General features: G+C 47.4%; 1 protein-coding gene across 1 annotated transcript in view; it reads left to right on the top strand.

Annotated features, from left to right (window-relative positions):
• Window positions 1-13,150, top strand: part of LOC110519516 (polycomb protein suz12-A) — a 36,654-nt gene that overhangs the window by 6,798 nt on the left and 16,706 nt on the right. Inside the window, exons 4-9 of the mRNA XM_036942057.1 lie at window positions 1,425-1,493; window positions 3,237-3,286; window positions 4,660-4,745; window positions 5,301-5,544; window positions 5,858-5,957; window positions 8,521-8,626. Of these exons, the coding sequence (XP_036797952.1) occupies window positions 1,425-1,493; window positions 3,237-3,286; window positions 4,660-4,745; window positions 5,301-5,544; window positions 5,858-5,957; window positions 8,521-8,626 (655 nt within the window). The remainder of the gene's footprint in view (window positions 1-1,424; window positions 1,494-3,236; window positions 3,287-4,659; window positions 4,746-5,300; window positions 5,545-5,857; window positions 5,958-8,520; window positions 8,627-13,150) is intronic.

The raw sequence follows: 13,150 nt of genomic DNA on the forward strand, positions 1-13,150 counted from the left end.
TACTGTACAGACACTGTGCTCTGATGTCATGTATAGCATGTTACTGTACAGACACTGAGCTCTGACATCATGTATAGCATGTTACTGTACAGACACTGAGCTCTGATGTCATGTATAGCATGTTACTGTACAGCCACTGAGCTCTGACATCATGTTACTGTACAGACACTGAGCTCTGATGTCGTGTTACTGTACAGACACTGAGCTCTGACATCATGTTACTGTACAGCCACTGAGCTCTGACGTCATGTTACTGTACAGACACTGAGCTCTGACATCATGTTACTGTACAGACACTGAGCTCTGACATCATGTTACTGTACAGACACTGAGCTCTGACCTCATGTATAGCGTGTTACTGTACAGACACTGAGCTCTGACCTCATGTATAGCGTGTTACTGTACAGACACTGAGCTCTGACGTCATGTTACTGTACAGACACTGAGCTCTGACCTCATGTATAGCGTGTTACTGTACAGACACTGAGCTCTGACGTCATGTTACTGTACAGACACTGAGCTCTGACCTCATGTATAGCGTGTTACTGTACAGACACTGAGCTCTGACGTCGTGTTACTGTACAGACACTGAGCTCTGACCTCATGTATAGCGTGTTACTGTACAGACACTGAGCTCTGACCTCATGTATAGCGTGTTACTGTACAGACACTGAGCTCTGACGTCATGTTACTGTACAGACACTGAGCTCTGACCTCATGTATAGCGTGTTACTGTACAGACACTGAGCTCTGATGTCGTGTTACTGTACAGACACTGAGCTCTGACCTCATGTATAGCGTGTTACTGTACAGACACTGAGCTCTGTCGTGTTACTGTACAGACACTGAGCTCTGACCTCATGTATAGCGTGTTACTGTACAGACACTGAGCTCTGACATCATGTATAGCATGTTACTGTACAGACACTGAGCTCTGACATCATGTATAGCATGTTACTGAACAGACACTGAGCTCTGACGTCATGTATAGCATGTTACTGAACAGACACTGTTACAGTTTAGGAGATTTATAAATACCCCAAAATCTGCCATTTTCTCTCCATTTTCAAGGAGTGTACAGAGCTCAGTGGGTTGAATACATCCTCACTTTACGATGATATATATCTTCATTTAGTGGTGACGTCTGATTCTCCCACTTTCACACTTCCTGTCATGGATTTAACATCATTGGATGGTTGTAGGAGCAGTGGGTGGGGCAGTGGGTGGGGAAGTGGGTGGAGCAGTGGGTGGGGCAGTGGGTGGAGCAGTGGGTGGAGCACCTTTCCAGCGTGGTTAAATCCTTGACGGGGAGTATGCAACACAAGTGTGGAGGAGGAGGAGGACACAGCCTCAGAGATGCAGTGTAAATCCCCAGTGTGTCCTGTCTATTAACCCTGGGGGGGGGTTCTCTGGGGGGGGATCAGGAAGTCCTCCAGGGTGGATCACCTGCTGTACAGAGTGGAGAAGAAGAGGGCTGAGCAGAAGGCACACAGGTAAACAGACCATCTTCCAGAGCTGTGTTCCGATACTAACCACACTAACTGGGGCGGCTGGGCAGCCTAGTGGTTAGAGCATTGGACTAGTAACCGGAAGGTTGCAAGTTCAAATCCCCGAGCTGACAATCTGTCGTTCTGCCCCTGAACAGGGTTAACCCACCCACTAGGGTTAACACTTTGAGAGCCAAACACTCTGAATTTACAAACAGACAATCTGACAACACAACTCTGGCAGTCCAGATTTGAATTTATAAACACACCCGAAGTCGTAAAATGTCTAGCTAGTTATTTGTTATGCTAACAAGCTAGCAAGAGGTTGCATAGCAACAGAATCAACTTCCTGCAGACGGGCGAAGAGCTAGTACGCTCAACTGAAAGGATACTGTTTGTTTACAGTTTACTTACATTTTTACTAATAGTATATATTCATTAAGTATGTAGTATACAGTATGTTAGTATGGGTATTCATTAAGTATGTAGTATACAGTATGTTAGTATGGGTACTCATTAAGTATGTAGTATACAGTATGTTAGTATGGGTATTCATTAAGTATGTAGTATACAGTATGTTAGTATGGGTACTCATTAAGTATGTAGTATACAGTATGTTAGTATGGGTATTCATTAAGTATGTAGTATACAGTATGTTTAGTATGGGTACTCATTAAGTAGGTAGTATACAGTATGTTAGTATGGGTACTCATTAAGTAGGTAGTATACAGTATGTTAGTATGGGTACTCATTAAGTAGATAGTATACAGTATGTTAGTATGGGTATTCATTAAGTATGTAGTATACAGTATGTTAGTATGGGTATTCATTAAGTATGTAGTATACAGTATGTTAGTATGGGTATTCATTAAGTATGTAGTATACAGTATGTTAGTATGGGTATTCATTAAGTAAGTAGTATACAGTATGTTAGTATGGGTACTCATTAAGCATGTAGTATACAGTATGTTAGTATGGGTATACAGTATGTTAGTATGGGTACTCATTAAGCATGTAGTATACATTGTTAGTATGGGTATTCATTAAGTATGTAGTATACAGTATGTTAGTATGGGTACTCATTAAGTAGGTAGTATGTTAGTATGGGTACTCATTAAGTAGGTAGTATGTTAGTATGGGTACTCATTAAGTATGTAGTATACAGTATGTTTAGTATGGGTACTCATTAAGTAGGTAGTATACAGTATGTTAGTATGGGTACTCATTAAGTAGGTAGTATACAGTATGTTAGTATGGGTATTCATTAAGTATGTAGTATACAGTATGTTAGTATGGGTACTCATTAAGTAGGTAGTATACAGTATGTTAGTATGGGTACTCATTAAGTAGGTAGTATACAGTATGTTAGTATGGGTACTCATTAAGTAGGTAGTATACAGTATGTTAGTATGGGTACTCATTAAGTAGGTAGTATACAGTATGTTAGTATGGGTATTCGAACACAGCTCTGGTCTCTTTCCATTAGTCCACTGTTGTAGCAGGCCACATCATCACTGTATCATTTTCCTAGTTGAAAGTTCTCCAGGCCAATGTCATGTACTTTAACCAATGACTTGCAAAACAAAATGGGACTGTATCAATAAGTAGAATACCAGAATATTGTTTTTGAGTGGACTATTTCTTTAACTCCCAAAGTGCTTGATATCCATAGTCCCAAAACACCCATTCACACCTGAAAGAATGAGATCTAAGGTATTTTTAGTAACTCTTGTATAACTCTGTCCCCAGCCTGGCTTCACACCTGCAACTCACCTTCACTGGGTTCTTTCATAAAGTCGGTAAGTGTTTAACTTGATGTTTGTAGGGATGATGGTCGGTAAGTGTCTAACTTGATGTTTGCAGGGATGATGGTCGGTAAGTGTTTAACTTGATGTTTGTAGGGATGATGGTCGGTAAGTGTTTAACTTGTTTGCAGGGACGATGGCAAATATCAATTTAATCAGATATCACATGCACGTTATTTGTTTAAATCCTGACAATTACTGTCTTCTTTTTCCCCTCTAATCCTGACAGTTACTGTCTTCTTATTCCCCTCATCCCGACGGTTACTGTCTTCTTATTCCCCTCTCATCCTGACGGTTACTGTCTTCTTATTCCCCTCATCCCGACGGTTACTGTCTTCTTATTCCCCCCTCATCCTGATGGTTACTGTCTCCTTATTCCCCTCATCCCGACGGTTACTGTCTTCTTATTCCCCTCTCATCCTGACGGTTACTGTCTCCTTATTCCCCTCTCATCCTGACGGTTACTGTCTCCTTATTCCCCTCTCATCCTGACGGTTACTGTCTTCTTATTCCCCTCTCATCCTGACGGTTACTGTCTTCTTATTCCCCTCATCCCGACGGTTACTGTCTCCTTATTCCCCTCTCATCCTGACGGTTACTGTCTCCTTATTCCCCTCTCATCCTGACGGTTACTGTCTCCTTATTCCCCTCTCATCCTGACGGTTACTGTCTTCTTATTCCCCTCTCATCCTGATGGTTACTGTCTCCTTATTCCCCTCTCATCCTGACGGTTACTGTCTTCTTATTCCCCCCTCATCCTGATGGTTACTGTCTTCTTATTCCCCTCATCCCGACGGTTACTGTCTTCTTATTCCCCTCTCATCCTGACGGTTACTGTCTTCTTAATCCCCTCTCATCCTGACGGTTACTGTCTTCTTAATCCCCTCTCATCCTGACGGTTACTGTCTCCTTATTCCCCTCTCATCCTGACGGTTACTGTCTTCTTATTCCCCTCTCATCCTGACGGTTACTGTCTTCTTATTCCCCTCTCATCCTGACGGTTACTGTCTTCTTAATCCCCTCTCATCCTGACGGTTACTGTCTTCTTATTCCCCTCTCATCCTGACGGTTACTGTCTTCTTATTCCCCTCTCATCCCGACGGTTACTGTCTTCTTATTCCCCTCTCATCCTGACGGTTACTGTCTTCTCATTCCCCTCTAATCCCGACGGTTACTGTCTCCTTATTCCCCTCTCATCCTGACGGTTACTGTCTTCTTATTCCCCTCTCATCCTGACGGTTACTGTCTTCTCATTCCCCTCTAATCCCGACGGTTACTGTCTCCTTATTCCCCTCTCATCCTGACGGTTACTGTCTTCTTATTCCCCTCTCATCCTGACGGTTACTGTCTTCTCATTCCCTCTACAGAGAAGTCATCCGTAGCCTCAGAGAATGAGCAGAACTCTGTTTCTCTAGAGGTGCTGCTGGTTAAAGTCTGTCACAAGAAGAGGAAGGTAAGAGAGAGAGTGTGAGAGCGTCTGCTAAGTGACAAAAATGTAAGTGTGTGTGCGCTCACATCTTCCCTCATTTTATCCCTCTATCTCTCCCATCCTCTTCTCTCTTTTCTCCCCACTCTCCCATACACATTTCCACTCCCCTGTTCTCTCCCATCCTCTTCTCTCTTTTCTCCCCACTCTCCCATACACATTTCCACTCCCCTGTTCTCTCCCATCCTCTTCTCTCTTTTCTCCCCACTCTCTCATACACATTTCACTCCCCTGTTCTCTCCCATCCTCTTCTCTCTTTTCTCCCCACTCTCTCATACACATTTCACTCCCCTGTTCTCTCCCATCCTCTTCTCTCTTTTCTCCCCACTCTCTCATACACATTTCCACTCCCCCGTTCTCTCCCATCCTCTTCTCTCTTTTCTCCCCACTCTCTCATACACATTTCCACTCCCCCGTTCTCTCCCATCCTCTTCTCTCTTTTCTCCCCACTCTCCCATACACATTTCCACTCCCCACTCTCCCATACACATTTCCACTCCCCCTGTTCTCTCCCACCTCCAGGATGTGAGCTGTCCAGTGAAGCAGGTTCCTACAGGGAAGAAACAGGTGCCTCTGAACCCAGACAGCAGCAGTCCCAGCAGTCAGCCCAAGCCGGGCTCCTGTCCTTCTCTGGTGGTGTCCAGTAGTGAGTTTGATGCCAGCAACGGCCACACGGTTAAGTCCTACTCCCTGTTGTTCAGAGTGTCTGGACCAGGCAGGACGCAGCACAGCGGACTGGTCAATGGACCGACCAATGAGAATATAGGTAGGCTTAGTGCTGGAGTTAAACTACATGTGGGTGGGGGGAACTCCAGTCTTGATTTGGTACTGAGGATGTGTGTGTGTGTTAACCCCAGTCTTGTATTGGTACAGTGTGTGTGTGTGTGTGTGTGTGTGTGTGAACCCCAGTCTTGTATTGGCACAGAGGATGTGTGTGTGTGTGTTAACCCCAGTCTTGTATTGGTACAGAGGATGTGTGTGTGTGTGTGTGTGTGTGTGTGTTAACCCCAGTCTTGTATTGGTAAAGAGGATGTGTGTGTGTGTGTGTGTGTGTTAACCCCAGTCTTGTATTGGTACAGAGGATGTGTGTAACAGGAAGAAGAGAAGCTCCACCGTCAGACAAGAAGAAGTTGGAGAAACGACGTTCGTAGCTCAGATGACTGTGTTTGATAAGAACAGGTACACACAGACACACACAGAGCTATGTCTTACTATACTTGAGGACTTTTTGGGAACCAACAATTTGATTCCCATTCAAGTTCTTATTTTCCCTAACCCTTAAACTTAACCCCTAACCCTTAAACTTAACCCCTAACCCCTAAACCTAACCCTTAAACTTAACCCCTAACCCCTAAACCTAACCCTTAAACTTAACCCCTAAACCTAACCCCTAACCCCTAAACCTAACCCTTAACCCCTAACCCCTAAACCTAACCCTTAACCCCTAAACCTAACCCTTAAACTTAACCCCTAACCCCTAAACCTAACCCTTAACCCCTAAACCTAACCCTTAAACTTAACCCCTAAACCTAACCCTTAAACCTAACCCCTAAACCTAACCCTTAAACTTAACCCCTAACCCCTAAACCTAACCCTTAAACTTAACCCCTAAACCTAACCCTTAAACTTAACCCCTAACCCCTAAACCTAACCCTTAAACTTAACCCCTAAACCTAACCCTTAAACTTAACCCCTAAACCTAACCCCTAACCCCTAAACCTAACCCTTAAACTTAACCCCTAACCCCTAAACCTAACCCTTAAACTTAACCCCTAAACCTAACCCTTAAACTTAACCCCTAAACCTAACCCTTAAACTTAACCCCTAAACCTAACCCTTAAACTTAACCCCTAAACCTAACCCTTAAACTTAACCCCTAACCTCTAAACCTAACCCTTAAACTTAACCCCTAACCCCTAAACCTAACCCTTAAACTTAACCCCTAAACCTAACCCTAAAATAGCCTTTAACAAGTGAGGACTGTCCTGAATGTCCTCACTTGTCTGAATTATAGTTGGTTTACTACTCTTGGGGCTTGTTCCGCGCCTCTGGTGGACTGTGGGGCTTGTTCCGCGTCTCTGGAGGACTGTGGGGCTTGTTCCGCGCCTCCGGTGGACTGTGGGGCTTGTTCCGCGTCTCCGGTGGACTGTGGGGCTTGTTCCACGTCTCTGGCGGACTGTGGGGCTTGTTTCCGCGCCTCCGGTGGACTGTGGGGCTTGTTCCGCGTCTCTGGTGGACTGTGGGGCTTGTTCCACGTCTCTGGCGGACTGTGGGGCTTGTTCCACGTCTCTGGCGGACTGTGGGGCTTGTTCCACGTCTCTGGCGGACTGTGGGGCTTGTTCCACGTCTCTGGCGGACTGTGGGGCTTGTTCCACGTCTCTGGCGGACTGTGGGGCTTGTTCCACGTCTCTGGCGGACTGTGGGGCTTGTTCCACGTCTCTGGCGGACTGTGGGGCTTGTTCCACGTCTCTGGCGGACTGTGGGGCTTGTTCCACGTCTCTGGCGGACTGTGGGGCTTGTTCCACGTCTCTGGCGGACTGTGGGGCTTGTTCCACGTCTCTGGCGGACTGTGGGGCTTGTTCCACGTCTCTGGCGGGCCTGTTCCGCGTCTCTGGCGGGCCTGTTCCACGTCTCTGGAGGACTGTGGGGCTTGTTCCACGTCTCTGGAGGACTGTGGGGCTTGTTCCACGTCTCTGGAGGACTGTGGGGCTTGTTCCGCGTCTCTGGAGGACTGTGGGGCTTGTTCCGCGTCTCTGGAGGACTGTGGGGCTTGTTCCGCGTCTCTGGAGGACTGTGGGGCTTGTTCCGCGTCTCTGGCGGACTGTGGGGCTTGGTCCGCGTCTCTGGAGGACTGTGGGTCTTGTTCCGCGTCTCTGGAGGACTGTGGGGCTTGTTCCGCGTCTCTGGAGGACTGTGGGGCTTGGTCCGCGTCTCTGGAGGACTGTGGGGCTTGGTCCGCGTCTCTGGAGGACTGTGGGGCTTGGTCCGCGTCTCTGGAGGACTGTGGGGCTTGGTCCGCGTCTCTGGAGGACTGTGGGGCTTGGTCCGCGTCTCTGGAGGACTGTGGGGCTTGGTCCACGTCTCTGGAGGACTGTGGGGCTTGGTCCACGTCTCTGGAGGACTGTGGGGCTTGGTCCACGTCTCTGGAGGACTGTGGGGCTTGGTCCACGTCTCTGGCGGACTGTGGGGCTTGGTCCACGTCTCTGGAGGACTGTGGGGCTTGGTCCACGTCTCTGGCGGACTGTGGGGCTTGGTCCACGTCTCTGGAGGACTGTGGGGCTTGGTCCACGTCTCTGGAGGACTGTGGGGCTTGGTCCACGTCTCTGGCGGACTGTGGGGCTTGGTCCACGTCTCTGGAGGACTGTGGGGCTTGGTCCACAACAACTTAATTGCAGTTGGCCGTCTAGAAATCAACTTTCTTTACAAAAACCGACTCGCTCTGCATCACCGATCTGAAGCTCTGGAAGACGGCCGATGTCCCTTCCTCCTTTCAGGCGTCTGCAGTTGTTGGATGGGCTGAATCTGTTGCTGTTAATGTGTGTGTGTGTGTGTAGGCGTCTGCAATTGTTGGATGGGCTGTATCTGTTGCTGTTAATGTTTTCGTGTGTGCAGGCGTCTGCAGTTGTTAGATGGGCTGTATCTGTTGCTGTTAATGTTTTTGTGTGTGTGTGTGTAGGCGTCTGCAATTGTTGGATGGGCTGTATCTGTTGCTGTTAATGTTTTCGTGTGTGTGTGTGTGTAGGCGTCTGCAGTTGTTAGATGGAGAGTATGAGGTGTCTATGCAGCAGATGGTGGACTGTCCTGTCAACAAGAAGAGAGCCACCTGGGAAACGAACCTGGATGGAAAGGTACGTACGTGTGTGTTGTCACCAGACCACAATTTGGACTTGGAAACCAGGTTTAGTATCACGTTACTCCATACCAAAACAATACCTGTGTTGTCATGTGCTGCTGCCATGCTATGTTGTTGTCTTTAGGTCTCTCTTTATGTACTGTTGTGTTGTCTCTCGTCGTGATGTGTGTTTTATCCTAGATTTTTTATATATATATATATATATATATATATATATATATATATAATTTTTAATCCCAGCCCTCGTCCCCGCAGGAGGCCATTTGCCTTTTGGTAGGCCCTCATTGTAAATAAGATACATTTGTTCTTAACTGACTTGCCTAGTTAAATAAAGTTAAATGTAAATAAATAAAAGGTATATTAACATCCCAGAATGGCTCCTGATCCAGTCAGATGAACTCAGCTACTACTCTGTTCAATAGTTAGGCTCCTGATCCAGTCAGATGAACTCAGCTACTACTCTGTTCAATAGTTAGGCTCCTGATCCAGTCAGATGAACTCAGCTACTACTCTGTTCAATAGTTAGGCTCCTGATCCAGTCAGATGAACTGGAGAGCTAAAATTATACAGTCCAGACTCCCAGTCCAGGCTAAGTGGGGAGCTAACATGATACAGTCCAGGCTAAGTGGGGAGCTAACATGATACAGTCCAGACTAAGTGGGGAGCTAACATGATACAGTACAGACTCCCAGTACAGGCTGAGTGGAGAGCTAACATGATACAGTCCAGACTCCCAGTACAGGCTGAGTGGAGAGCTAACATGATACAGTCCAGACTCCCAGTACAGGCTGAGTGGAGAGCTAACATGATACAGTCCAGACTCCCAGTGGAGGCTAAGTGGGGAGCTAACATGATACAGTCCAGACTCCCAGTACAGGCTAAGTGGGGAGCTAACATGATACAGTCCAGACTCTCAGTACAGGCTGAGTGGGGAGCTAAAATGATACAGTCCAGACTCCCAGTACAGGCTGAGTGGGGAGCTAACATGATACAGTCCAGGCTAAGTGGGGAGCTAACATGATACAGTCCAGACTAAGTGGGGAGCTAACATGATACAGTCCAGACTCCCAGTACAGGCTGAGTGGAGAGCTAACATGATACAGTCCAGACTCCCAGTGGAGGCTAAGTGGGGAGCTAACATGATACAGGCTAAGTGGGGAGCTAACATGATACAGTCCAGACTCCCAGTACAGGATGAGTGGAGAGCTAACATGATACAGTCCAGACTCTCAGTACAGGCTGAGTGGGGAGCTAAAATGATACAGTCCAGACTCCCAGTACAGGCTGAGTGGGGAGCTAACATGATACAGTCCAGGCTAAGTGGGGAGCTAACATGATACAGTCCAGACTAAGTGGGGAGCTAACATGATACAGTCCAGACTCCCAGTACAGGCTGAGTGGAGAGCTAACATGATACAGTCCAGACTCCCAGTGGAGGCTAAGTGGGGAGCTAACATGATACAGGCTAAGTGGGGAGCTAACATGATACAGTCCAGACTCCCAGTACAGGCTGAGTGGAGAGCTAACATGATACAGTACAGGCTAAGTGGGGAGCTAACATGATACAGTACAGGCTAAGTGGAGAGCTAACATGATACAGTACAGGCTAAGTGGGGAGCTAACATGATACAGTACAGGCTAAGTGGGGAGCTAACATGATACAGTACAGGCTAAGTGGAGAGCTAACATGATACAGTACAGGCTAAGTGGGGAGCTAACATGATACAGTACAGGCTAAGTGGGGAGCTAACATGATACAGTCCAGACTAAGTGGAGAGCTAACATGATACAGTCCAGACTCCCAGTACAGGCTGAGTGGAGAGCTAACATGATACAGTCCAGACTCCAAGTGGAGGCTGGATGGGGAGCTAACATGATACAGTCCAGGCTAAGTGGGGAGCTAACATGATACAGTCCAGACTAAGTGGGGAGCTAACATGATACAGTCCAGACTCCCAGTACAGGCTGAGTGGAGAGCTAACATGATACAGTCCAGACTCCCAGTGGGGGCTAAGTGGGGAGCTAACATGATACAGTCCAGACTCCCAGTACAGGCTAAGTGGGGAGCTAACATGATACAGTCCAGACTCCCAGTACAGGATGAGTGGAGAGCTAACATGATACAGTCCAGACTCCCAGTACAGGCTGAGTGGGGAGCTAACATGATACAGTACAGGCTAAGTGGAGAGCTAACATGATACAGTACAGGCTAAGTGGGGAGCTAACATGATACAGTACAGGCTAAGTGGGGAGCTAACATGATACAGTACAGGCTAAGTGGGGAGCTAACATGATACAGTACAGGCTAAGTGGGGAGCTAACATGATACAGTACAGGCTAAGTGGGGAGCTAACATGATACAGTACAGGCTAAGTGGGGAGCTAACATGATACAGTACAGGCTAAGTGGGGAGCTAACATGATACAGTACAGGCTAAGTGGGGAGCTAACATGATACAGTCCAGACTAAGTGGAGAGCTAACATGATACCGTCCAGACTCCCAGTGGAGGCTAAGTGGGGAGCTAACATGATACAGTCCAGACTCCCAGTGGAGGCTAAGTGGGGAGCTAACATGATACAGTCCAGACTAAGTGGGGAGCTAACATGATACAGTCCAGACTCTCAGTTGAGGCTAAGTGGGGAGCTAACATGATACAGTACAGGCTAAGTGGGGAGCTAACATGATACAGTACAGGCTAAGTGGAGAGCTAACATGATACAGTACAGGCTAAGTGGGGAGCTAACATGATACAGTACAGGCTAAGTGGGGAGCTAACATGATACAGTCCAGACTCCCAGTACAGGCTGAGTGGAGAGCTAACATGATACAGTACAGGCTAAGTGGGGAGCTAACAGGATACAGTACAGGCTAAGTGGGGAGCTAACATGATACAGTCCAGACTAAGTGGAGAGCTAACATGATACCGTCCAGACTCCCAGTGGAGGCTAAGTGGGGAGCTAACATGATACAGTCCAGACTCCCAGTACAGGCTAAGTGGGGAGCTAACATGATACAGTCCAGACTCCCAGTAGAGGATGAGTGGAGAGCTAACATGATACAGTCCAGACTCTCAGTACAGGCTGAGTGGGGAGCTAAAATGATACAGTCCAGACTCCCAGTACAGGCTGAGTGGGGAGCTAACATGATACAGTACAGGCTAAGTGGAGAGCTAACATGATACAGTACAGGCTAAGTGGGGAGCTAACATGATACATTACAGGCTAAGTGGAGAGCTAACATGATACAGTACAGGCTAAGTGGGGAGCTAACATGATACAGTACAGGCTAAGTGGAGAGCTAACATGATACAGTACAGGCTAAGTGGGGAGCTAACATGATACAGTACAGGCTAAGTGAGGAGCTAACATGATACAGTACAGGCTAAGTGGGGAGCTAACATGATACAGTACAGGCTAAGTGGGGAGCTAACATGATACAGTACAGGCTCCCAGTGGAGGCTGAGTGGAGAGCTAACATGATACAGTCCAGACTCCCAGTGGAGGCTGAGTGGGGAGCTAACATGATACAGTCCAGGCTAAGTGGGGAGCTAACATGATACAGTCCAGACTAAGTGGGGAGCTAACATGATACAGTCCAGACTCCCAGTACAGGCTGAGTGGAGAGCTAACATGATACAGTCCAGACTCCCAGTACAGGCTGAGTGGAGAGCTAACATGATACAGTCCAGACTCCCAGTGGAGGCTGAGTGGAGAGCTAACATGATACAGTCCAGACTCCCAGTGGAGGCTGAGTGGGGAGCTAACATGATACAGTCCAGGCTAAGTGGGGAGCTAACATGATACAGTCCAGACTAAGTGGGGAGCTAACATGATACAGTCCAGACTCCCAGTACAGGCTGAGTGGAGAGCTAACATGATACAGTCCAGACTCCCAGTGGAGGCTAAGTGGGGAGCTAACATGATACAGTCCAGACTCCCAGTACAGGCTAAGTGGGGAGCTAACATGATACAGTCCAGACTCCCAGTACAGGCTGAGTGGAGAGCTAACATGATACAGTCCAGACTCCCAGTGGAGGCTAAGTGGGGAGCTAACATGATACAGTCCAGACTCCCAGTACAGGCTAAGTGGGGAGCTAACATGATACAGTCCAGACTCCCAGTACAGGATGAGTGGAGAGCTAACATGATACAGTCCAGACTCTCAGTACAGGCTGAGTGGGGAGCTAAAATGATACAGTCCAGACTCCCAGTACAGGCTGAGTGGGGAGCTAACATGATACAGTACAGGCTAAGTGGAGAGCTAACATGATACAGTACAGGCTAAGTGGGGAGCTAACATGATACAGTACAGGCTAAGTGGGGAGCTAACATGATACAGTACAGGCTAAGTGGAGAGCTAACATGATACAGTACAGGCTAAGTGGGGAGCTAACATGATACAGTACAGGCTAAGTGGGGAGCTAACATGATACAGTACAGGCTAAGTGGGGAGCTAACATGATACAGTACAGGCTAAGTGGGGAGCTAACATGATACAGTCCAGACTAAGTGGAGAGCT

The sequence above is a fragment of the Oncorhynchus mykiss genome, chromosome 13 (genome assembly GCF_013265735.2).
Source record: "Oncorhynchus mykiss isolate Arlee chromosome 13, USDA_OmykA_1.1, whole genome shotgun sequence".
NCBI lineage: Eukaryota > Metazoa > Chordata > Actinopteri > Salmoniformes > Salmonidae > Oncorhynchus > Oncorhynchus mykiss.